The sequence below is a fragment of the Perissodus microlepis genome, chromosome 5 (assembly GCF_051167445.1).
Source record: "Perissodus microlepis isolate ML-2025 ecotype Zambia chromosome 5, ASM5116744v1, whole genome shotgun sequence".
Taxonomy (NCBI): Eukaryota; Metazoa; Chordata; class Actinopteri; order Cichliformes; family Cichlidae; genus Perissodus; species Perissodus microlepis.
In genome coordinates, this window is record NC_140465.1 from 19,032,357 (window position 1) to 19,059,641 (window position 27,285).

At 38.7% G+C, this 27,285-nt stretch overlaps 1 protein-coding gene across 3 annotated transcripts; it reads left to right on the forward strand.

Moving 5' to 3' along the window:
• The first annotated feature begins 11,306 nt into the window (after nt 1-11,306).
• Nucleotides 11,307-26,139, forward strand: LOC146387154 (uncharacterized). 3 transcript variants are annotated; one of them, XM_084928536.1, is made up of 13 exons: nt 11,307-11,383; nt 11,530-11,556; nt 12,286-12,561; nt 12,769-13,062; nt 13,510-13,803; nt 14,197-14,277; nt 14,361-14,417; nt 14,650-14,664; nt 14,893-14,991; nt 15,658-15,698; nt 15,843-15,909; nt 21,366-21,406; nt 21,513-26,139. In XM_084928536.1, the coding sequence occupies exons 1-13, from the start codon at nt 11,350-11,352 to the stop codon at nt 21,609-21,611; spliced, it is 1,425 nt and encodes a 474-aa protein (XP_084784662.1). In that variant the 5' UTR covers nt 11,307-11,349; the 3' UTR covers nt 21,612-26,139. The 3 variants fall into 3 exon arrangements, with proteins under 3 accessions (XP_084784662.1, XP_084784660.1, XP_084784661.1); XM_084928534.1 differs by lacking the exons at nt 14,361-14,417; nt 14,650-14,664; XM_084928535.1 differs by lacking the exons at nt 14,361-14,417; nt 14,650-14,664; nt 15,658-15,698; ... (1 more) ...; nt 21,366-21,406; nt 21,513-26,139 and having other exon boundaries at nt 14,893-15,418.
• The last annotated feature ends 1,146 nt before the right edge of the window (nt 26,140-27,285 follow it).

Sequence of the window (27,285 nt, forward strand, 5' to 3'; positions counted from 1 at the left end):
AATAGGAAAATACTGTTCAACACAGGCATTACAGGCATTGCCCTTAAGAATATAGCATCATGGGCAGTGTAGTCCATGCTGCAAGGAGAATGGACTACCATACCCTTTATGTATCAGAGAGCGCGAGGAGGGAGAAAAAGGAGAGTCGAAAAGTAAGAGTTGTCACCGAGCAGAAACGGGAGCTGGAAGCATGTAAATATAATAATAACCATTGCAGCCAAAAAGAGTGCCTGACGAGCCCAGTTGTAAGTAAGCTATTAAGACTCGACTTTACGCTGTGTTCGTGTTTTCCTCTGAAACAATAAGTTCTTTTGGAGCAGCCTTTCAATGCCTCTCTCTGTCTCTCGCTAGCAAAGCTGACCCAGGCAACAAAGTAAAGCAAGTTTTCGGCTACGAGCCCAACACGGAACCCGACGTATTAGCCAGAGGTCCCTTTACGGTTTTACGCCTTTACGGTTCGAACCTCTTTTAAATACGCACGGAATAGTTTTCTATACGAGATCCCTGCAAAAAGTGCAGCCTTTCCTAACGTCCACCCCACTGTTACTCATTTTATATTAAGATTTAAAAATCTAGTTGGTATTGGTATTGCGAGTATCCTTCAGTAATAGTAATAAATCACACAGCAATAGTACATTCATGTAGTTGTAAAAAGCTTGATAATATATTAAGTAATCCAAAGTATTCAGAATACGTTACACTCGTTACATTACACTCATTGAATAACGTAACGGAATACATTACAAAATACATTTTGGGGCATGTATTCTGTAATCTCTAGTGGAATACATTTTAAAAGTAACCTTTCCAACACTGCAGATGAAATTGTATTATTTTACAATTTCCATATTGTTTTCGAGCTACAGCGCACTTGTTGCAAAATGCGGTGTTCAGATCTTTTTATTTGAATAGAAAAAAATCCGAAAAATTCAGCCTGGTTTAATGGGTCATTTTGATAGCAAATGAAATGTTTTGGAATCAAAATATATTTTTTATTTATTAGATTGTTTGTTTGGCTCAAGAGTTGGGAGGTCGCCTTGTAATCGGAAGGTTGGCGGTTCGAGCCCCGGCTTGGACAGTCTCGGTCGTTGTGTCCTTGGGCAAGACACTTCACCCGTTGCCTACTGGTGCTGGTCAGAGGGCCCGGTGGCGCCAGTGTCCGGCAGCCTCGCCTCTGTCAGTGTGCCCCAGGGTGGTTGTGGCTTCAGTGTAGCTTGCCATCACCAGTGTGTGAAAGGGTGGATGACTGGATGTGTAAAGCACTTTGGGGTCCTTAGGGACTAGTAAAGCGCTATACAAATACCATTTACCGTTTTTCTCAGTACTGTGTATTAATACATTTGATGTAATTTGATTGAATTATGAGTGTTTTATTGAATTCCATAACATCTGTTGTCCCCTGGGGTCAAAATGACAGAAATGGAAGAAGTGTATGAAGTGAAGAAAAATGATGACGATGATGATGAGGAAGAATCTGAAGCTAAAATGGAAGAAGTGTCAGAAGTGGAGAACTGCACTTATGATGAAGAGGAAGAAACAACTGAAGAGGGAAGAGGACTGTGGAAGAGGACCCCGCTGAGACAGGAGAATACTTCCAGTCGAGGATGAAAAATTGACCTGGTCTTCGGTCCTTCCCAGTGACAGAAGACTCATTGTTACGTCCCCACGATGAAGGTCTAGGGGTGTGTGTGGGGACTGGTAACAAATGGGACCAGAACAGAATGAAAGGAGAACAGACAGAGGTGTTTAGTAAATAAAATCGTTTTTATTATAGATAATTATATCATAAAGAACCGGCAACGCCTTTTTACCAATAACACTACAAAAAAGAAAAAAGGTCACAACAACAAAGAACCCAACAACCTAACAAACTCCACACCACAAGGAGGAACTTCCAGGGGCCCACAGGCCCACCCTGTCACTAGCAGCAGCTAGCTTTACTGCTGCTGACGCCCACAAGCTCACACTACTCACATGAAGCAGCTATACTCCCCACTGCTTCCACAATTCCACACCATAGGATCTCTTCCGACACCTAGGACACAATCTAGAGACACCAGAGAAAACCACCTTCTCTCATCCAGTTCATCCCCAGCTTATATGACCTCAGAGAGGTGATTGCTGACTGGGCCCAGGTGGTAAATGAGGCCAATGAGCAGCAGCTGTGTCCTGGGAAGAGTGAGAGAGAGACAGAGGGGTGGAGCAAGAGAAGAGGAGGCGGAGAGAGACCACACTCCCACAAGGGCAATTTCAAGAAGAGGCCCTGCTAGGGCCGTAACACGCATGTTGACAGCAGAGAGAGAGATAAGCCACCATGGTTCAAACCTAATACGGTCTCGTATTGATGACATAAAGTCAAGTTACGACCTGTTTTTGCTCAAGCCTATTGAAGAGGTGGTGCTGAACATGACAAACAAGGAGGAGTGACATGTGTATGGCAACGAGTAGAGAAAGATGGATTGAATCGACCCGCAGGCATATGTGGGTATGCTGATTCTCGCTAGTGTGTACCGCTCCAGCAAAGAAGCTCCAGCTATTTTATGGCATGCTGAGTCTGGTAGGACAATTTTTCGTGCTACCATGACACTCAAAATGTTTCATAAAATCACAAAAGTGCTTTGATTCGATGATAAAGATGCAAGAGAAGACTGCCATGTGTGAGACAAACTTGCTCCCATTTGAGATGTATGAGATAAGGCGGTGCCTCTTCTGCCGATGATGTAGAGTCCAGGCACTGATGTGACTGTAGATGAGTGCCTGGTGCCCTTTAGAGGTTGCTGTACATTTAAACAGTACATCCCAAGCAAACTAGGGAAATATGGGATACAAATATGGGCAGACTGTTCATGGAGGAGTTTGGGCAACAACTGGTGATACCTCACATCAAGCAAAGGAGGTTAGTATTAAGCTGCATTTTTGTTGTTCTTCCGTCTCTAGTGATCTCAGAATTTGAACTATTTGTAATTGCACTGTGATTTGTTATAATAAAGTTTGACTTGACAGATATTCCCTGCACACCAGTAGCTGCCAGGTTGGTTATGGAGAACCAGCAGTTCTGCTCCAGCTTGACCTCTGCAGGAGTTCTTCCTCGCCCAGCTGCTCCTCCTGGCTCATTACCTAAAAGGAGAAGGTGCAAACTATGCCCTCGCCAGAGTGATCTCAAAACATCAAAGGAAAATTAGTCATACACAAAAACACATGGACACTGGATCACTGGACACAGGACCATGACAGGTTTTAAATCAGCATCCTATTTCAACTTTTACATATACCAGTCTGTACTGATCTATCAACACAAGTGACTCTTATTGTTAACTATAATAAGAATAATTGATGATTTTATTTATTCATCAGGCTGACTTCCTTCACCTGGACCTCAGCCTCCCTGGCACTGCCCCTCGAGCCCGCTGCACCATCCCTCCTCTGCTGCGGAGCCAAAGACCATGCCTCCTGTCACACACATCCCCGGCAGTGGACAGTGGAGTGCAGAGACAGGTGGAAAGCTGTCTGGAGAGGAAGTGCAAGGTGCCGAACTGAAAGCATTGTGGCTTAAACAGAACCTTTAAAGAAAAGGATTGAACCGTGACTGAACAGATGACAGGAGAATGGTGGCTAAGCTGTCATCCCTGTTGGACAACACCTCCCACCCCATGCAGGAGACTCTGACAGCACTGAGCAGCTCCTTCATTGGCAGGCTGCGGAACCCACGATTTGGGATGGAGAGATTCCGCAGGTCTTTCCTTCTTACTGCTGTCAGACTCCACAACAAAGACTTTGCAGCTGAGCAAACACACACATCCACACATGTGCAAGAACACTAAGTGTAACTTTTTTACTGACAACGTAGCATTTTATTTTGTTGTATATAGTATTTTATTCTATTGTATATAGTAACTTATTATCTTATTATTCTTATCTTATCCTATTCCATTTATTTCTTAATTTTTGCTACTCTAACTTGCACTGTCCACATTATGCTGTGACACAACAAATTACCCACATGTGGGACTAATAAAGGTTTATCTTATCTTATCTAATACTGTGTGGGTCTGTGGTGCTACAGTGGTGCCGAAAAACAGAATAGGCACTGTGGTTGCTGCCGCTGCTGTCGGGAACGCTTAGACGGTGGCTCTGAGCCTGCCACCTGCTTCGCATGGCAGTTTTGACGACATCTTCCATGCAGTGCTGGATCTCTTGGGCCTCTCCCCACAGGATCACTGCAGATAGATCTGGGCTAGTCAAATGGCAGGGGAGGACTGGACGTTCATGTGGGCCATGGCTAGGTGGCTGCAGCCCGGGACATCGGAGGGGGAGGCATGCATGCTGGCAAAAGTAGTCTTGGAGCAGTTTGTGGGGGGCCTGCCCAGGGAAACGGCGCGCTGGGTCCGGTGCCATAGGCTGGAGAGCCTGGAGGCTGCAGTCATCCTCACAGAGGATCACTTGGCCGCCTGGCCAACATGTCTGACTGCAAGACCCTACAGTGGATAGTGAGAACCGCTGAGAAGATTATTGGAGCCTCTCTTCCCTCCATCACAGATAGTTATCGGACCTGTTACCTCTGCAAAGCCACAGGCATTGTGGAGAACCCCACCACCCCTCACACACACTCTTCACTAGGGATGGGTATCGAAACATCGGTTCTTGTTGAGAACCGGTTCCCACTGTTTCAATTCCTTGGAATTGTTTGCCATTTTTGCAAACGATTCCCTTATCGATTCCAGTCGCCCCGAATGACGTCACCACGTTGCGGAGCGTCATTTACCTGGTAGGAAACATGGCGCCTAAGTGGAGAACGGATGACAACAGGGCAACTTGCAATACTTGCACAGTAGATATTTCATTTAGAAATAGGAGGAAACACTACAAATATGCAAAAGCATTTGCTCACAAAACACGCGATAACCTTAAATGAATGTTGTGTTTTTAATTCTGCTCCGGACTCGTGAATCTCAACCCAGCAGCAGCGGTAACGTTTGCACGTCCTCTCCCGTTAATACGGCAGGGAAATAATCAACCAACAGTGCATATTATGTTAGCGCGATCTGCCTTATTACAAAACCAGCCATTGCTGTGCATTTAGGTGACCGTGATGAGAGAGACAGACAGTCTGGCTGGCTGAGATGCTGGCAGTTCTCGCTGCAGTCTACCGGTAGCGTCTCCTTTCAGGCCAGGATAGACGAGCAGTGACTAAGATTGTGGTAAAAGGCTTGCACCCATTTGCCAAAGCAGATACCCCCGATTTTCGGTATGTGAATGTGTTTAATTGTAGGCAGGGACATTACTGGATATTCTTGTGTAATTGCTATAGAATAATTTATGTTATACTTTGTTATTGATACAGAAGAATATTTATTTTATTATTTTACGTTTACAATTTTTTTTCCTTGGGACCCCGTGACACCCCATTGAAAAGCTGTAGGCTGTGGATCTCTTAAGATCTCACTGTTGGGTTTGTAAGGCCATGTTACTCCTAAATTTCGATCTTGTTCAAAGAGAAGATATAAAACAAAGTTCTAAGCTAATCGACCTTAGTGTTCTTCTTTTTTAAAAAGAATCGATAAGAGAATCGATAAAGAATCGAATTGTTAAACAGAATCGAAAATGGAATCGGAATCATGAAAATCTTATCAATACCCATCCCTACTCTTCACCCTGCTGCCTTCTGGCAAGAGGTACTGGAGTATTCAGGCCCTCACTGCCAGACTGCAAAACAGTTTCTTCCCCCAAGCCGTCAGACTCCTGAACACTCAGTGACTGGACTGACACACACACATGCCTTCATACATCAAGTCACTTTTTGCACAGCGCTCAGTCTTTTTGCTCAACCCACTGTCATTGTTGCACTTTTCTATTTCACTATTGTGTCTGCACTATCTTGTGTCTGTATTGTTCTGTTCTGTCTGGTGTTGCACTGCTTTTTTGGAATTTTTGCACACTTGCACATGGTTGAAATTAAAATAAAGTGGAATAAATAGACTGCAGAGTCCTGGCCTGACAAGTTAGGCCAGGACTAACACACGGGATCACTAAGAGTTTTCGCTTAGGCAGCAGTTGTCATTTTCTCCTGGATCGCCTGGAGCTTTCGTTAGGTGCCTTCCCCGCTTTGACAAATGTCCATCTGGGATAACCACATTTACGCAGGGCCTTCTTGATATGATGTTCTTCTGCTTTCCTGGCCACTCTTTCTGTGAGAATGGTGTTCGCTCTGTGTTGTAGCATCCTGATGACACCCAGTTTATGCTCCAGTGGATGTTGAGAGTCAAACCTTAAATACTGATCTGTGTGTGTTGGTTTATGGCACACATCCTCTTTAAATGTCCACCATTAATGATGAAAATTCACAGTCTAAGAAGGCTAACCTGCCACTTTTCATATCCTCCCTGGGGAATTTGATTTGTTGGTCCACCAAGTTAAAATGATCAGTGAATTTTGGTACGTCCTGAGATTTAATTTTCACCCTGGTGTTATCCACATACCTGAATCAATGACCTGGTGGTATTTCAGGGTAAGATAACAAAGCCCTCTTTTCCACTTCTTCTACGTATAGGTTGGCCAACTGGAGGTATTACAGGTACTGTGTTGTAGTGCTTAGTATCATATCTATCTAATAGACTCCAGTTTGTTCACATAAATGGAGAGTCCTCTTCACATACTAAGGTAAATTATGGTGTCCCAAAGGGTTAGGTCCAATTCTGTTTACATTATACATGCTTCCCTTAGGCCAGGGGTGGGCAATTGCAGGCCTTGAGGGCCGGTGTCCTGCAGGTTTTAGATCTCACCTTGGGTCAACACACCTGAATCACATGATTAGTTCATTACTAGGCCTCTGGAGAACTTCAGGATATGTTGAGGAGCTAATTTAGCCATTTAAATCAGCTGTGTTGGTTCAAGGACACATCTAAAACCTGCAGGGACACCGGCCCTTGAGGCCTGGAATTGCCCACCCCTGCCTTAGGCAGTATCATCAGAAGGAACTAGCACCCACCCTGGCTAGTTGTAAAAAATGTTTGGAATCATGTATGATTTTCGTTCCACTTCTCATGTGTGCACCACTTTGTATTGGTCTTTCACGTGGAATTCCAATAAAATTGATTCATGTTTGTGGCTGTAATGTGACAAAATGTGGAAAGGTTCAAGGGGGCCGAATACTTTTGCAAGCCACTGTGTGTATCAGATGTCTACTTTGACTATTTTCCCACTTTTCTATCTTTCTTGCTTTGGATCTTCTTTGCACTACCTCAGTTTTGTGGATCCTGAACAATTTTTGACAAGTGCAGATATTTACTATTTCTACTAACACCTGTGCATCTGATGTTTCAGCCTGTACAACATGTGATTAACTTTGGATGTCACAAACCAAAAAGGGGAACAAATTTTCAAAGTTTTATTTCTATTCAAATGTAACCTTTATGAAGTGTTTCACACTTTCAGAAAATGCTGAGCTGATCAATGACCAAAACACATCCACCTAAGGAAAAAATAGTTTGAATTTGAATATTTAATGTTTAATGTAAAACGCTTTGCTGTTGTGTGACAGTTGGACCATGAAACAGCTGCATAATATCATCAATCTGGAAATTTAAACCAGATTACTGAGTTACCAGTAAGAAAAATGTTGAGACACTGGTAAAAATGCTTGTTTACTGCTTTTTTAATGTCTTGTGTAAAAAAAAAAGTGTCATGTTATGGTAAATGTGATGCTACAGCAGCACACATTTGCATCTTTGTCAATCAGATGTAAAACACATCCTTATCAATGTCTAAAGGTTTCAAGGACCATGTATCAGCATCTTCAAATATCACTAACTAACTATTATATATATATCTCTCTCTCTATATATATATATCTATATATATATATATATATATATATCTACATCTATATATATATATAGATATAGATATATATATATTTTTTTTTTTTTTACAAAATGAATGCTAAGAAAGTGCAATGCTTTACAAATGATGGCTTAAGTATTACTTAAGTCTATCTTACTAATGCTTAATAATGTGTTATTATGAATAAACCTGGAAGTCTCTGTGTACCTGTTAGACAACACTGTTAGCAGACTTTATCTAAATATATCATAGTTAAATTGATTTCCACAAGTGTGTCACACCAGGTTTGACATTTGTCTTATTGTGGCCACATAATGTTTATTTCTGGCTTTCTGGGAATCAAGTTCTCAAACATGACCAGCTGCTAGCTCTCTGTTGCCCAGATCCAGATTGGTTAACCTGCACTAACTCAATTGTAGATGTTGTGTGTGCTTGAGTAGGAGCAAAAGTCAAGGAGAAGTAAATATAAACCTTCTGTTCCATCGGTTGCAGGGATTGTGAGCTGCTGATAAGATGCATGAGCTGTGGGTCCTGGTGAGACATCAGAAGGAGTACTGGCACTGCAGCGTGTTATGGATCATGAAGACATGATTGCACCTGGACCAGAGTGACACAGTACCCAGTTTTATGACTGTTCAGGCTGGTGAAGATTCAAAGCTAAATGGTAAGAAGAAAGGCGGAAGGATTGCAGTGATTGCAAATGAAAGGTGGTGCTATCCCCGACATGCTACCATGAAGGGCTGTCTCTGCTCTCCAGAGACTGAGCCTTTAGCTGTAGGTATGCTTCCATATTATTTATCATAAGAATTCTCCTCTGCCATACCATTATCAGCTCATGGGGTCGTGGCATGTGACATCACACATTTGACTGTAGTTGACCTATAGCATACAAGACTTTCATCATCTTCAATGCGTTTTTAACCATGTTAATGTGGACTCCACTCTGACAACTTCTAAGTTGTATGTAAACTGTAAAACATGGGACAGTAAAATCCTGGATTTTCTGTATGCAAACACTGAGGATTTATAAAATACTGAGGAGTCTACCTTTTAAGCTTATAAATTGTATTTTTAATTATTATGTATGTCCTAAATATATATTTTCAACTCAACAGCAGCTTCTGCATTGACATTAGTGTTACAATGCAGTCATGTTCAGTATAACTTGCTTTGTGCAAACATTAATTTATTTCTTCTGCAGAATCAGATTATTTTCTTCCTGTTTCCATTTTGCTGCTTATCAATATCTGTAGCAGTGAACTCATTAAATGCAAATTATAAATAATTAATTAAAAAGGAAAGTAGTGTTTAACAAAGGTAAAAACAAGGGCAAAACATTTTCTCCCTAGAATTTAATTAAAAACTTCCTCCACAAAATGTTTTAATATTGTCACGGTCGATAGCAGGGACTCAAGCGCAGAGCAGGTTGACGTTTCGAAACACAGTTTATTTACAACACCAGTGCTGAATATATACAGTGAGGGGGGAAATCCAGGGTTCCAAAGGTCCAAGGGGAAGCTCTCTCACACTCGTTCTCGTCTTCACGCCCAAACTCACACACGTTCGCACAGCAGGAAGGTCACAGGTCCGGGGAGGAAAACTATTACACCGGAGAGGGAAATTACTCACAAGTCACACAACACTTAACCATAGATTCACGGGAGCTGAGAGGATCACTAACGTGTCTTGCACAATCATCCAGCGATGAGAGGATCTGCGTCCCAGCCTCAAATAGTGGACAGGTAATGACAGCTAATCGCGAACAGGTGTGTGGGCCAAGGGCGGGAGCCTGCAGTGAGCTCTGCCCAGGCAGAGAGGAGAGAGAGGGAGAGGGAGAGAAAGAATACAGAACACATGTAGCTTTGCGGGGCCGGCTGGGCAGACATGGGGGACCATGACAAATATTTTGTGTATATTTTGGGGGGTTCCTGCTTTGTTTTCTCCTTTTTTTGTTTTAAAAAAGGTACAAACTGGATAAAATATACATGTGAGCCAGCTTTCAATTTTGTTCATTTAGCTTTAAAGGAGACCTTTTATACCCATTTTCAGGTCAGTTTTTTTCATTATTGGAGGTTATTTATAACAGACCTTGGTTAAACCCCTCAGTTCAGCCACAGCCTTTTTTTTTATTTTCCTTTAAGACAAACCTTTTTCTGATTGGTTGAACATCAAAATGATGACATTTTTATTTTTACAGCAGTTAGGAGGAGCTGCTCTGCTCACAGTCAAAGCTTTCTTACTTTATAAGTCATCCTGATTGTCAACGGTTTGTCATGTTGGTCGCCTTATATGTTGAAGGCTTTGCTTTGGATTGCTAAATAAAAACATGGCATAGACATTCAAGGGTCATGATAATGTTAGTTTTGCTGGAGTCTTTATATTAATTCTGTCTGACACATGTATATTCCAAACCGGATGCTAATCTCACAGATCCCTTTTTACTGAATGGTGAACAAAAACAAATAGATAAATAAATATCAGCTATGTCAAAGAATTATAAGTTGCAAAGCTTCAGTTTCTCACAGGATATAAACTCTAGTCTCGGTTAGTGTTCTGTGTTTGACCCACTAATGCACCACATCCTCATCCTGTTGGGGCTCATATGACTCTGTACAGTCATGAAGGGAAACTTCTCTGAGGACATGAAGTGAAAATTTTTTAAATGAGAACTGAGACAAGTATTTCAAAACATGGACATAATAGACTTTAAGGAACGAAGTGAGGCGTGACACACTTTATTATTGTAGTGCCGTTAACATGCAACATTTTCAGTGCAATATGTGATCACTAAATGAATACCCAAACAAAAATGACAACCAGAAGAGACATTGCTATCTGATTACTGTCAGCATATTACTTTCATTGTAAATGAAAACGCACCAGAGCTTTGCTAAAGTTCACAGAGCTGTGAGAGCTGCAGTTCTGACTGAAGATTTCATGCCTGAGTCTAACATGAGTGTCACAATACAAAAATGTGATGATTATATCACACCGATTGTAAAAACGTATTCATAATATGCCTATAAAAGAGTACATCATAATGGTAAAACAGCAAAATGCTTATTTATAGTATTTTTAAAGGTTTATTCTCATGTTTCTATAGTAAATAAACTACAGTCAGCACACGAGGTGGAAGGTTTCAATAACCATGTACCAGCATCTTAAAAGTTCATTAATAATTTGTTGTCCTGTCATTCTAGTGAATAAGCACCTCTAAGGAAAAAAAAAAAAAAAGCAAAGCAGCACAAATGACCAACAAACACTTTAACTATTCTGTACCAACACTGTAGCTGGCTGTATACACTCTAGTTATATTGGTGAAGATTTTGAAAAGTGTATCACAGCTGGTCTGTGTCACGTGTGTCTTACTGTGGCCAGCTTGTGTGACACTGCGAACACTGTGGTTTTCTGAAAGCAACTTCTCCTAATGACATTTAATGTAAATAAGAGTCAGAGCAGTCAGTCAGACTGTTGTAGTCTGTTCTACACATTCACATTGTTCTTTTAATCATGGCTGATCTCCTGCTGCTAGTCGTTCTCATGTGTAAGTTAAACTTCTTATCAGGTTCATTCTATTAGGTGTTCATGTTAGCATGTTTCTCTTGTTTGCGTCAGACGTCTAACACTAGTTCAAATTTTTCATCTTTTTATTGTTGAATTAATTTTTTATTTTCTTCCTTCCTTCTTCAGATTCTTTTCAGGCAATTAAAGCACAAGGTCAGTCTCAGGTTCATGTTGTTATCGCTGTATGGGATGTTTACTTTGTTTTTTGTCTCTGGAGCTTCTCTACAGTTACTCAGCTTTGCTCATCATGAATATTTTTTGTGTAACTACATGCACCATTTATATTATATTTCAATATGTTTCAGTCAACTATGTTTAAGACTTATTGGATCTATTAAAATCTCAGTGCTTACTTTACCATTACATATACATATACAATATGGGTCTAAATCTATTTGATTAATCTAACATACAGTCTAAGGAGCTTGGAAGGAAAGCATCTGGGCTTCTTACATTTCTTTAAGTCTTTTAAGTCCTTCATCTTTAAGTTTTCAAGAAACTCAAAGAAGTCGAAAGACTTAAAGAAACTTAAAGAAGACCAGACACTTTCCTTCCTTAAACTACGATGGGGTGGCTGTAGCTCAGGAGGTAGAGCAGGTCATCTGCTGATTAGAAGGTTGGTTTGATCCCTGGCTCCCCGAGTCTGCATGCCAAATATCTCTGGGCACGACATGAATGCCAAGTTCATTGGAGTATGAATTTTTGTAAATGTTAGTTAGAAAGCCCTTAAAAGCATAGAAGAAAGTGCTTGGGTGAATGTGTTGTATAAAGCGCTTTGAGTGCTCCAGGAGAGTAGAGAGCAGCTATATAAGAATCAGTCTCTTTACAATGACCTGGATAACTGAGAACCTTCACAATCTAACATACACTTTCATTTTTCAGATCTTCGTCCACCTAAACTGACAGTGAGCCCACTGATGATCACAGAGACAGACTCAGTCACACTGAACTGTCAGACTCCTGTTCCTGTCTCTGACTGTTATTTCAGCATTTCAGGATATAATACTGATAAAACAGCTTCTTGTCTGTGGACTCTGACAGGATCTGAATTTCTGTCATTGACACATGAAAGTTCACCTGTTACAATTGAAGTGACCTGTTACTACCTTTTAGCATATAAATCTCCAATGAGTTTAATGTCAGCAATCATCATACAACGTGAGTAAACACTGCTGTCTACAGAGAAAAACAGAAATCTGCTCTCAACTTGGTGGTTGTGTGAGGTGTGAGCAAACTCTTCATGTGAATCAGACTTGATTATTTAAAATAGTAAAACTGTCCCAGAGCAGTTTTTTTTATCAGATTTTATTGTCAAGTAAATTAAAGATTTGTTTATTATACTTGAGAAATGTTTATTGTTTTTAGCTCCTCGGCCTGAACTGACAGTGAATCCACGGATGATCATAGAAACAGACTCAGTCACAGTGAACTGTCAGACTCCATCATCTGTTCCTGTGACTCAGTGTTTTTTGTACTTTATGAGAAGAAGAAATTCTACGTCCATCTCCTGTCAGCAGAGACTTAATGGAACTGAGCTCCTCTCTATGGCAGAGCAGAGCTCGTCTGGTGAGGTTGAAGTGACATGTTTTTACATGACAGAGCGTAAAGGAAGACAATACCAGTCTCCTCACAGCAACACATCTTCAATCAACATACAAAGTAAGTGATTAAACTGTCTATATTATACCTCAGTATATGATGGACATAAGTTCTTCAGTTTTTCCGAAGAAGGAAGCTAAAATGATGTTAATAAAGCTTTATTTAATTTAGAATTAACTAATCTTAGGAGGGATGTATAAATTCATTCATAAATAAACTGTCAATTGGTTGAATTGATTTAAGTCTAAATGCAAATTTCCAGTGAGTAACATGACAGCAATCATCACATAAATACTGTAAATACTGCAGTAATGTATTAATATGTGAATGTTAAACTACAATATTAGTACAAAACAACAAAGGTGTTCTTAACTTGTGGGTGTGTGAGAAAAACTTATCATGTGCAACAGACATAATTTAAAAAAGAAGCCTCAGAACAATTTCTATTGTTAGATTTTATTTTCAAATATATGAAACATTTGTAATTTAACAAATGTTTGTTTTTAGCTACTCGACCTGAACTGACAGTGAATCCACGGATGATCACAGAAACAGACTCAGTCGCACTGAACTGTCAGGCTCCATCATCTTTCTCTGTGACTCAGTGTTTTTTGTACTTTACGAGAAGAAGAAACTCTACACCCATCTCCTGTCTGCAGATATTAAGAGGAACTGAGCTCCTCTCTTTGATACAGCAGAGTTCACCTGCTGAGGTTGAAGTCACATGTTTTTACATGTCACAACATAAAGGAGAACAATACCAGTCTCCTCACAGCAACATATATTTCATCAGTATACAAAGTAAGTAATCATACTGTGCTGGTCTATATTATACCTCATTATAAGATGTGCATAGGTCTTCAGTTTTTTTTTTCAAAACAAAGAAGACACATAAACAGATGTTTAAACAGTCTTTGTATTGTTGTATTTGTTGAATTGATTTAAGTCCATCCAGGGAGCAGAATACTGAGTAATGATGGATGTATTTATACTGCATTCAGTATTATGCACTGACATCAGATGACAGTAAAACAATATTCTTTTGAATTTATAAGTTAAATTTTAAGTGTAAAACATTGACACTTTGCAGTTGTGTGTCAGTATTGCAGTAGTGGAAGGAAAATGCCTTCTGAGGTGAATCCACAAGAAAGTCAAATAATGAAACAATCACAACACCATCTTCTGTTATTGCAGCAGAAAAAAGCACTTTGACCGCTGCACCTTCTACTGCTATGAACTTCACAAGTGACACAGTCACGAGGGACACAACTATTGGTAAGAGTATTACAAGTTAATAAAAATGTGTAGGTCAGTTGCTGTGGAGTGTTTTGACATTTAGTGATTTTTGTTCATTTCAGTAGACTTTACTTCTACAAAGCTCAGCACTAAAAGGACTACTTCTTCTGTGACTACCCATATGGAAAAGAAATAGTAAAAACTTATACATGATTTACTCATGAAAGTGGCCACTTTCTCATTACTTTAATATATTGTTTTAGTAAGTATCCAAAACATACAAGTTTCATTATATAATTTTTCAAGGGATCTTATATCTGTTTTCACTCTTATATGCTTTTCATACAAGTTTCACACAAGACAGATACAAACTTTATAAGATTTATATATATCTTTTCCATATGGGTACACCAAGGATATCTTCAGGTAAATGAAATTTCCTTAAACTTATTATTAGTCATACTAAAAGCATCTTGCTTTTGAAACACTTTTATACTTTTCAGTATAAACATTCAGGATACTTTGCTTCTTTTAAGAAAGTAAAATAGGTTGTAGAGAGTTTTATTGGTTTTTAAAGCAGATATCTTCCGTCTTTTCTCTTAACAAAAATGGGAAGTGAGACTGACTCTTGCCTGTGGGCTGTGTTTTTTCTAGTACCTTTTAAACTTCTACCTGTAATTGCAACTGGTTTTGGTGTAGTCGTGGGGGTCATCTCACTGGGAATGGCTCTAGTGTGTGTGAAAAAAAGAAGTGGTAAGGACAGTAACAATGCCTTATTTCATGTAAAGCCTCAAACCTTTCTATATATGCATGTTTATATGCTTTCCCACAATTTTTAAAAGTGTTTATTCTGCAGAAAATTTTCCCCAACAACTTTATATGGATGAGTATTAGTGCTGCAAATGTTTAACACTGAGCTCATTGTAAATCCTTTCTATGTTTAATCTAAAGTGATTCATTGATTCTTTAAAATTATGTTTGTCGAGTTTGTTTAGTAATTACAAAAAACAGTGTTTAATAGGGTGAGAAAATAGGACTAAATTACAAATTTATGTATTTAAGAAAAAAATCAGAGCTGATTTACAGATTTCAGTGGGTCCAGTTTCAAGTAGAATTCTGCTTCCAGAGTCAACAGGCAGCTGCTGTCACGAAATGCAGTGTTTTTTCTCATACCTGTGTGCGTCCATCCTAACAGGTATTAGATAAAAACACTGCCATTTTGTGGCTTAATGAAAAGCTAATGACAGATGTTTGATGAAAGCAGAGATATCACTTTACTTTCATATTTATTAACTAACAATAACATGACAATTAATGCTTATCTTTTTGCCCTGATGTGACATCACTGTCACATCAACTATGACTTATGTTGTTGTTTCTTTTGTGGTAGTTTTTTATGAGCTTTGCCTTTTGTTGTAGGTGATTTTTCAAGCACAAGAAAAACTGACAGAGGAGGATGGGTACTTTTCTTTTTCTTTTACATTTTGTTTAGTTTTTGTTTGTTTTTTAATAAATTTCCCTGTATCTAATAATAATTCACATTTTTAATTGCTAGTCATTCTTACTTCTTCTTTTCTCAATTTCCTCTCTTTTTATCAAACAAGATGTCTCCAGATGATACTGAAGCCTTCAATATGACCAATTTAGTCCCTGGTGATGACCCACCTAGAGGTAAGCTGCTGTATTTTGTGCTCATGTTTCCTTATTAAAAAATTTTGATCTGAGGTTTGTTTGTGAGATTATTTGAGCAACCAAAATGATATAATTTAAGCAAAGCAAACAGATTGTTAGAACTTGAATATCAGAGTGGTATACTACAAATCAAAATCACCACAACGAGGCTTTCTTTGCGTTAGTGAGCTTAAAAACATCCTATAACCGCAGCAGGAGACAACAGGTATCGTGACAATGGTTTCAATTTTTACTTTTGAAACATGAAGTTTTATTAGCCAAATAGAAAGTAATACAAAACTACACTGGGCAATTATGAGAACTAAACACATTGGGAAAGCTCACGGAGAAACACACAACCATGAGGGACTGGGAATGCAACACTGGACAGAGGGAAACTGAGGGCTTAAATACACCATTTGTTCCCAAACTTTTCCACCTCATAAAATATATGACTCTTAAAGTACCACCCTTATGACTAACATTAAAGTACAGTAGTATAGGCCTATTTAACACCATATATAGTTTAGACAAGACAATTTTATTTCTTATATTAATGTTATTTATTTTAACTGTCATAAACAGGATGTGACAAGTAATAATAATAACAACTGTACTGCATTAAAACAAACTTTGATTGATGACTTATGAACCCTGCTTCCAGGTCCAACTTACTCTGCGTTTATTAAGGCTGTTTTGTTTTTAACATGTTTTAATGCTTTGTATCTTGTTGTATTTACCGTATTTTCTGCACTATAAGGCGCACTTAAAATCCTTTAATTTTGTCAAAAATCGACAGTGTGCCTTATAATCCGGTGCGCCTTATGTATGAATTCTGGTTGTACTTACTGACCTTGAACCGATTGTATGTGATACACGGCGCTCAAAAACATTTTAGCACGACTTTGATAAGCTACAAAGCCGCACTGCTTGATGGATTGTCGGAGCATTACGGCTACCGTAGTCCAGAGTCTCACGGAGTAATCTGGATCCAAAACTCCGTCCGTTTCAGTTCCCAAAGTCAACCAAACACAGAGTTAAAAATTGTCTGAATTCTTTCATCTGTAATAAAATGATCAGAGTTGTTGCTTTACCAGATGTAACAATTAAGTTTAATGTCCAGGCATCCATGAAAACAGAATTTATTAAATTTAACAGAGTTAGAAGTTAGCAGGAAGTTAGCCTAAACGTGATATGCCATGTTCTGACAGAGAGATTTCTGAAAAAATTAAAAGGTACAGCTCTGCTATCACTTCCAACATAAATTAAGACAGAAAACTAAACATCAGTGACTTTTGTAGGGTAACTCAAGTTGGGCTAGCTGGTATATAATGGTGTGCTACATGATCGCTAGCGACACAGCTATGTTAGCATAACATAACCACAGTGAAGCTGCAGGATGCTAACTTTTTTCCACTCGTCTAGGGAGGGTTCCTGATGTTAGGAACAAATGCAATTGCAATGCAGGATGCTGTAAATAGACCAAACTACAGTCAGGAGAACAAATGAAATATCCATCCACAATATGAGGTTAGTCATTAATATACTGCAACAACACAGGAATAGAGCAGCTGCGAGAGAATTCAACATTAATTAAGTTACGGAAGTGGAGGAAGCGAGAAGAATGAGTTGAGTAAAGTTTGACTTATCTGTTTTGTTTCGCTTATAATGCTTTATAATCCGGTGCGCTATATGTATAAAAACAGACCCATTCATCTACAGTGCGCCTTATAGTCTGAAAAATACGGTAATCTAAACAAACCCCTAAAAATAGGCAGTGATCACCGTCTGCCTCTCTTGGTTTTTATTACCACTATTCATCGGCAACACGTTTTAAAGCTCAGTTTTTAAAACCTTACAATGCAAGTACAGCCCAGCCCATGCAGCAGTACGTTAAGCAGTGTTGGGAAGGTTACTTTTAAAATGTATTCCACTACAGATTACAGAATACATGCCCCAAAATGTATTTTGCAACGTATTCCGTTACGTTACCCAATGAGAGTAACGTATTCTGAATACTTTAGGTTTACTTAATATATTATCATGCTTTTTACAACTACATGAATGTACTACTGCTGTGTGATTTATTACTATTACTGAAGGTCCGCAGCTCCGAACCGTAGTAAAGGGACCTCTAGCTAATACATCGGGTTCTGTGTCGGGCTCATAGCCGAAAAATAGCTTTACTTTGTTGTGTGGGTCAACTTTGCTTGCGAGAGAGGCGAGAGACAGAGAGAGGCGTTGAAAGGCTGCTCCAACGGAACGTATTGTTTCGGAGGAAAACACGAACACAGTGTACAGTCGAGTCTTAATAGCGTACTTACAACTGGGCTCGTCAGGCACTCTTCTTGGCTGCAGTGGTTATTATTATATTCACATGCTTCCAGCTCCCATTTCTGCTCGATGAACTCGTACTTTTCCACTCTCCTTTTTCTCCCTCCTCACGCTCACAGACACATAACGGGTACGCCAGTCCATTCTCGCTGCAGCACGGACTACACTGCCCATGAGGCTACATTCTTTAGCGCTATGCCTGTAATACTCTGCCTATTGCCTTCATATTAAATAATTTAAAAAAATATTTCTTCACGTCATTATGAGACGCGAGATTGAGACACAGGCATTTTGGCCTCTTAATGCGTGTTTTGTTTGGGTTTCCATTGTTTGGTCTTGCTTCCCCAAGTTTCCAGGGAGCACAACCGTTTATTTTCCGACAGAAACACACTGCCGCTAACCAAACTGCTCGGCATAGCTTAGCACAACAACAACAACAACAACAAAAAGGTGCTCTCTCACCCAGAAAACACAGTCGCAGAGAGAGCGCGTCGCCCTGTAACCATGGCAACCGTAACACTACCGCCTGGAAGAACAGAACATAGCTGCAGTGTTGCCAACTTAGCGACTTTGTCGCTATATTTAACGAGTTTTCAGACCCCCTAAGCGACTTTTTTTCTAAAAAGCGACTAGCGACAAATCTGGCAACTTTTTCTGGTGTTATTGGAGACTTATTTATGACGACTTTTTGACGTGAAAACACGTATCGCTCTCTCAACAAGCAGCGGTGCTGCCATGGGCACCTCACCTGTGCCAAAGCGCTCACAGGCAGATGATAGTCCTCCCCCAGCTGCTATCAGGGCAGGAGATGTTCACACCTATGCGTCCAAACAGCAAATGAATTGCGCATGAGCGAAGCCGCTGCTCCCGCAATAACTGTAACCCAGTCAGTTCTTCTTTCACTGTTATGCTGTTTTGTGGATCACAAGGTTTAAAACTACTTATAAACACACACTCTCACACACAAAGTAACTTGTAATGTCGGGTTGTGTTTAGTGGTTGAGAGGAGGCGGCAAAAACACTTAGCAGGATAGTCGAAAGAATACACATTCACACTGGCATTGGGAATTCCACAGCGTGTTCTTTAATATACCTTCTCTTCGTCAACCATATAAGCCCGGTTGAACGGCTGCAGCTTAACAAACATAGCGCGCAGTGTTCGTACAACCCATAACGTTGCAAACAAAGGTGTCTGGAGAGGTAAAACATAAAATCCGTCCCTCCTCATGCACTAGCGTGCAAGCACATGTCCACACAATCACAGAGAGAGTCAGTGGCGCATACGGATGACAACATTAACCCTCGACTTGGGTTGTCTTAAAGAGACACCACACCATTGTGACTGTCACAAACTCTACCAGAGTGACCAATTTCGGGTCACTTTTGCCAGTCCAGGCCCGGATAAAAGAGCAGAGTTGGAATTGTGACATCAAAAAACAATAATTGCTAAAAGAAATTTAATTTGTAGTTCTAAATAAATTCTAACTGCATTTAGGACGTTTTTTTACTCACTTTATGTCTCTTCCACGATGTTATTTCTCTCTCCAACAATGTAGGTCACAATTACATTAGCATGACCAATTATGCAAATTAGGCAATGGCGTCATTTAGCGATTTTCCTTACTTGGGAGTTGGCAACACTCCATAGCTGTCAAACAAAACCCAAACGGTCCTGACCCGCCACAATATGAAGCAGGAAAATACCGCCGTGTAAACCCTTTATTTCAGCAAAGTAACTGTATTCTAAATGCCACCTTTTTAAATGGTAAATGTAACGGAATACAGTTACTCATATTTTGTATTTTAAATACATAATGGCGGTACATGTGTTCCGTTACTCCCCAACACTGACGTTAAGGACTAACCTCGTATTATGGATGGATTATTTAAATTGTTTTCCTGACTGAAGTTTGATCCGTTTACAGCATCCTACCATGCAACTGCATGAGATGAGTCAGAACATGGTATATTATGTAATCTTTAAAAAATTGGTTTTTGGAGACTCCGTGCGTACTGTTTAAGAGAGCTGACGTACCACGAGTAGTAGGCGCACCACATTTTCAGAATGACTGAAATACACAATACAGTGACAAGGGAACAGAAAACCCATGGGGAACACAGCTGAGACAAATTAGTCTCAGCTTGCAAAGAAAAGCGTCTGGAATTCTTGACCTGGATGACTGAGAATCTTCACAGACACACTGAGACAAATTAGACATGACGAGACAGAGGAAGCAAGACTAAACACACTGAACATGGAACACAAGACTGTCACCATGAATGCAAGACTGACACAGGAGTGGAGGAAAGGCAGACAAGAGGTGGTGAGGAAATACAGAGGAGATAAGAGAGTCAATACAGGCTAGAAAAATGGATAAACATGATAGATAAACGTGAACATACAATGAAACATAAGGAGAGAAACCAGACACAAGGACAAACATATATAAACACACACACACAAAGAGAGAGACACCGAGGGCAAAGACAAGAGGAAATCTAATACTTACGGAACTAAACAGGGAATATAGAAAACTCAAAACAGCATAACTAATCTCCTAATGAACAAGAACATAAACCATAATACAAAATATTACCAAAACACACGGAATGCTGGGTCAAAAGCATCCAAAACCCATGACAGTTCTATTAGCTGCAATTACAACAGTGCCAAAACAAAAAACTTGACAAAAGGTTCCAAGTATTAACAGATTAGATATTTTCTACTTCACTTTGCTGGGCTTTATTTACTGCTGTTTTCTACATGTTGTATATATGAAATGTATAGGAGAATCTATATCCCACTTATAGGATACTATTAAAAAAAGAATTAGTGAAAACATGTCACTTCCAGCCAATTTTAAATCCAAATTTCAAAGAAAGGCTGGTCTGGACCAGGTAATGTGTTCAGCATAGGTTACCATAGCAATGTAGGTGGTAAAAAGAGATCCACTTTTGTGACACTAAAATCTCTGAGTTTAGATTCAAATTACCTTGCTCAGTCAATAACCATGCTTCATAGAAGACTCATCAGACCTTTTCCTATTTCATACACATTACATTTTCATGTATAGATATACAAAGTGAAACAAAGGTAACTCTGTCTTCTGGTTCTGTTGCAGGGTCTGATCACCTAAACAGAAAAGAGTCTCAAATTGAGAATGTAAGTGAAACAAGTGCATCCTCAGTATTGAACTGACTACAGAGATTACTATTTACAACAGAGAAGATACAGATGCAAAAAACGTTTTGCTCTATTTTATTTCTAGTCTTCTGTATACCACTTGTACTCCACCATCCCTGAGGAACGAGATGAAACACCTACAACGAAAACAGAACTGGCGTACAGCACTCTACAGCCACACTGAAGCATATGAAAATATACTGAACTGGAAAAAAAAAAAGAAAAAGATAAGACTAAATGGCCATTACACACTCAAGCCGTATAGATAAGGCACAAGTTTTTTTGTTTGGTTTTTTTTATGTAGGAATCTCACCCAGATAACTTTTCTACTTCAGCTTTCAAATTGTGTTAAAGACAACAATTTTCAAAAGATTAACATAAATTTTTTTATTTTGGTGTCAGCCTATAGCTTTGTATTAACAGTGCAATGTGTGTTATTCAAGCAGCATTTGTGTTTTTCTAACCTTTTTTTCCCCAAGATTTATTTTTGTTTTTATTTTAATAACAAAAGATGTTACAGAATACTCATGGCACATAGTAAATATCTTCAACTCATTATAATATGATAAGTTATTATGAGGTGCCGTAAGGGACATTATTACTGAAACGCTCTCACACACACTACTGAAACGCTCTCACACACACTACTGAAATTTTAGGTCTCACACACACTGCTGAAACGCTCTCACACACTAGTGATGGGTCGGTCGCGAACGAAATGGCTCGTAGAGCCAGTTCTTTGACGTGAACGACGCGAGCCGACTCCTTGTCGCAAGCCGTGTTTTTTTTTTTTCTTTCTCTGACCCTCTCTCTCGCACTTTTTTTCCGCTTCACTCAGCATGCGAGCCTTGTGCTTTACCCTGGGAAGAGGGGGGAGGGGCGGTAGCTACACTCAGTAGCACAGGAACAGAGCAGGAGGGAGAGAGAAAGAAAGAGAGCCAGGGACAACAACGTCACATTAGAAAGGTATAGTAATCATCCACAACTATTTTCAGTTGCAGATGATAAAGGATTCAGAAAGTTTATTCATGCAGGTCCATATGACAGAGAATATGCATGTTCTTTTTGTTTTCATATTATAATTTATATTTAATTGTGTTGTTGTTTGCAGTGTTTTGTGTTGTTTCACTTTAAATTTGTAAAAGGAAAAAGCTGAAAATTTAAATAGTTAAAAGTTGAAATGTGAATAGTTGATTTTTGTATTATGTGATTTATTTATTACATTTTATGTGGAGTGAATAAATAAAAGTATACTTACGGTGGCCCCTACAGACAAAGCATATACAAACTAAAAATCACGTACGAACCCTGAAGCACGTACAAACTCCAAAACATGTAAAAACTCCAAAACACGTAAAAACTCCAAAACACGTAAAAACACGTACAAACTCCAAAACACGTAAAAACACGTACAAACTCCAAAACACGTAAAAAATCCAAAACACGTACAAACTCCGAAGCACGTACAAACTCCAAAACACGTACAAAAGACAACAGAAGTGCTCCAGGATGATAGGCGCAGTGTTGAGCTTTTTTTACCTAGTGGCTACACAAGCCAGCAAGTACCAACGACCGGATTTGGTGTGTGGTAATAACAGGTAAATGAACTTTTTTTTTTTTATTATTTGACTATATATGAATGCTTGTGTATAAATACACAAACAATACACATATACTTTCATGCTTTCAATTGTGTAATTTAAGTGATCTAGGTAGCTCTGTTTTGGAAGTTCAGTTCATGCTAGAAATGTGTTTTGGAGTTTGTATGTGCTTTTTGGAGTTTGTACGTGTTTTGTCTCTAGGGGCCACCGCATATATTTATATATAAACATATATAAATAAAACCACTTTTTTTTTACATTAGTAATTCCTTTTGTGCATAATTTTATATTATTGTTAATAATAAATTAATTAAAGCAACAAAACAACCTGAAGAGCCGGTTCGGAGCCGAAAGAGCCGGCTCTTTTTAGTGAGCCGAACCGAAAGAGCCGGTTCTCTAAAAAGAGCCGGAAATCCCATCACTATCACACACACTACTGAAACGCTCTCACACACACTAATGAAAAACCAAGGCATTTCAGTTGAACAGGAAGGCATTTCAGTTAAACAGGAAGGCGTTTCAGTTGGACAGGAAGGCGTTTCAGTTGGACAGGAAGTTGTTTCTTGACAAGGAAACTGAAGGAAAAAGTGGTAGATTTCAAACAAACCACTACACAGATGTCTACTCAGCAACCTGCTAGTAGCCTAAGTGAAGCAGCTGCATTACTTAACAATATATAAGCCTCAGCATAAGTCAAAATTTAGAATAGCAGACGGGCATTATCCTGGTTAATTTTTTTGGCATACATGCTTTTTGTCTTTTTTAGCAAAGAAAAAAATATCTTAAAATCATTAATATAACCAGGGAGAGAAGGCTTAGCGTTCCTCCATTTAGCACAATGGATATGATATTTACTCAAAAGTATGATGATGTTAATAATGTCTGAGACACCCAATGCTAGATGATCCATATGAAAAAATTAAATTCAAATTAAATTCAAATAGTGGTACATCATTGATATTTAGGGAAATCCAATTTTTTTAAGTTGCACCAAATGCATTGTGTAATTGGGCATAGAAAAAAAAGATGTTCTAGGGTTTCATTTTCATCAGTACAAAAAGAACACTGATCCACCTCAAAACCAAATCTCTTTTTTAGAAATTCTGCCACAGGATTAATTTTGTTTATTACTTTAAAGCGTGTTTCTTTAACTTTAGGTAGAATAGGCTATTTCATAAATTTTTAGTATGCTTTATCCAGTGTATATGAAATAACTAAATTAGAACCATGGAATGTAACCATTCTGTTGTAACTATGAAATATTTTGTCTTTGAAGAAACTACTAATAAATTTATTATTGCATTTTTATCAAATAGCTGACATTGCCCTAGCAATACATTTGGGAGCACTGATGAGAAATTATTGTATATCATAAAAATTTTAATCAAATTAAGCAGAGGCGGTGGGACCAGTTCACAAAATTTGTTATATTCTCTTTGAGAACAGTTTAGACAATAGTTTTCTGAAAAGTCTGTGTAACTTAGAATGACACCGTTATCATCCAACAAATCTGTTATGAATATAATCTTTTTGTTTAAACCAGTCGCTCTTGAAAATAGATTTTTGATTAAGTGTTATTACCCTAGGATTCCATAAGGTTTAATTATGGGGAGAAGTTGTGGGTATATCTCATTATCTCAGATTTTAACCATTTAATTCTAAGGGTGCCAACCATAAATTCTAATTCTGGAGTTTTGATACCACCTTTATTGTATTCCTTCACAAGCTGAGATGTTTCAATGTAATGGGTTTTATTCCTCCACAAAAATTCAAAAATAACTGTGTTAGCCTTATTAATGTTTTTAGAGGAGATATATAGAGAGTGACAAGGATAAATCAATTTGGAGATGCCTTCAGCTTTAGATAGGATATTTCTGCCAAAAATAGCGAGGTCTCTGGTTAACCAGTGGCTAAGTGATTTCTTCATCTCCATGATACAGTTAGAAATATTAGTGTCTTCTCTGCTAATTGGGTTTTTTAGATATTATCAGCCCTATATATTTAACTTTAGATTCAACTCTAACCAAAGCTATTGAGGAGTCAGAGCTTGTATGAATCGGGAGTAGTTCACATTTTTTGATACTGAGAGATAAACGAGAAGCTTTAGAGAAAATTTAGTTTTCTCTACCATGTATTTATCTTTCAAAAAAATAGATGTATCATCTGCGAATTGACTTATTTTGAAGACTTTATTAAAAATTGATATTCCTTGTATGTCGTTAGACTTTTTGATTAATAGTGTTAACAAGTGAGTTGCCAATATAAAAAGCTTAGGAGGAAACAGGACATACTTGCCGAATTCCCTGTTGCACCTTGAATCCATTCCTTGATTCAAGGAAGCTAAAATATTGTTAAGTAATGCGGCTGCTTCACTTAAGCTACAAGCACAGCCGTCCCCAACCCCCAGGTCCTGGATCAGTACGGGTCTGTGAGTCGTTTGGTACCGGGTCGCAAGAGTTGAGGCTTGAGTTTGAAATTCATAGTTTTCAGGTTATTTATCGTTTTTTTTTATTTTTATATCATTTATATTGTTAACTCGGTTTCCCTGGGTCTTTTCCGTGTGTTATGAATAAATCTTCTTTTTTTGGCAGCGGTACTGGTTAGTGATGCGCGAATCATGAACGAATCGTTCAATACTTGAGAATAACTTTACTGACTCATGAATTATGATTCACAAGCCCAACTGACTCACTGACTCATCCCTGTTGCTGTTAGCAGCAATGTATCTAGCTTATAATTAAAACTGTGGAGAAAAACACAATATCCAGTATCGTAACAAAAAAATTTCTGCTCTGAACTGGAAGAAAAAACCCTGAGTAGACGCTCACATCAAGAAAATAGCTCTTTGGTTCACAGTAGCATCGCTCTGCTAACATGCTAACAGCATATTTGAGCTACTCACCCCCTCCCTTCCTGTGCTGAATCGTAAGCGAATCACTCAGGACTCGCTCACCCCCTCCCTCCTGTGCTGAATCATAGAGCGAACGAATCACTCACTCACTCACCCCCTCCCTCCTGGCTCACAGCTTCTTCTTCTTCTTGGTTGGCAACCAATGTTAAGGCGCATTACCGCCCCCTGGCTCACAGCTCAGTGGACATTTAGATGAGAAAATAAATATTTAACACATTTAAGGAAAATACTAATAAAATAAAAAATAAAAATATATTAAAATAAAATAAAATAAAATAAAAGTAAATAAATGTTTATTAAGCAATTTTGATAGGAAATTGCTTAATTTTAGAAATGTTTTTGCTCTGTTTTGCTCTATAAAATAGTTGTTTTCTTTTAGAATCATTCATCTTAGCAGTAGGATTTACATGAAAAGAGAAACAAATTAAGTTTGAGTGAAAATGTACATTTTTTGCACACTCTGGTCGACTGACTCAGTGAATCAAATGACTCAAAAAACCAGAGTCACTTTGGTGAGTGACTCATTAAAACTCGATTCAGTAAAAAGAATCAAATTTACCATCACTAGTACTGGTTTTATTTTATTGTATTTATCCAAGAAACCTTAAAGGCCAGTCCGTGAAATTATTGTCGGCCATAAATGGTACGTGGTGCAAAAAAGGTTGGGGACCGCTGTACTAGCAGGATGCTGAGTAGACATCCTTGTAGTGTTTTGAAATGTACCACTTTTTCCATCAGTTTCCTTGTCAGGAAACAACCTTCTGTTCAGCGGAAATGCCTCTGGTTTCAGTGGAGTGCTTGAGTGCATTTCAGTAGTGTATGTGAGAGCGTTTCAGTAGTGTGTGTGAGAGTGTTTCACTAGTGTGTGTGAGAGCTAAAATTTCAGTAGTGTGTGTGAGAGCGTTTCAGTAATAATGTCCCTTACGGTACCTCATAAGTTATTGTCATGGTTGCAGAAACAAAAGTGTATATTTTTGTATCCATGCCATTCAAGGATGATTTCAAGCATCAGAAAACCAAACACAAAAAATAATCACAATATTGGTAATTACGACAAAAAAGAACAGGTAGGATTGGAGTAAGACAGTAAGTGAGACAAAAAATATATAAATAAAAAATAAATAAATCAGCAAAACCAAAAACTAGAAAACTCATTATGTGGACTTTCCCACCCACCCTCCAGCCTTCTATTGTTCCTAATTTCCTTTCATTTATATATATCTACAGTTTAGTATCACTTGTTTATAGCAACTTTTGTGTACAGGAATCAATGCACTCCATGGTACAGCTACATCGTTGAGTTAAGCCAGAAAAGCCTAGTAGGGGATTAATATAAGGCAGACCCG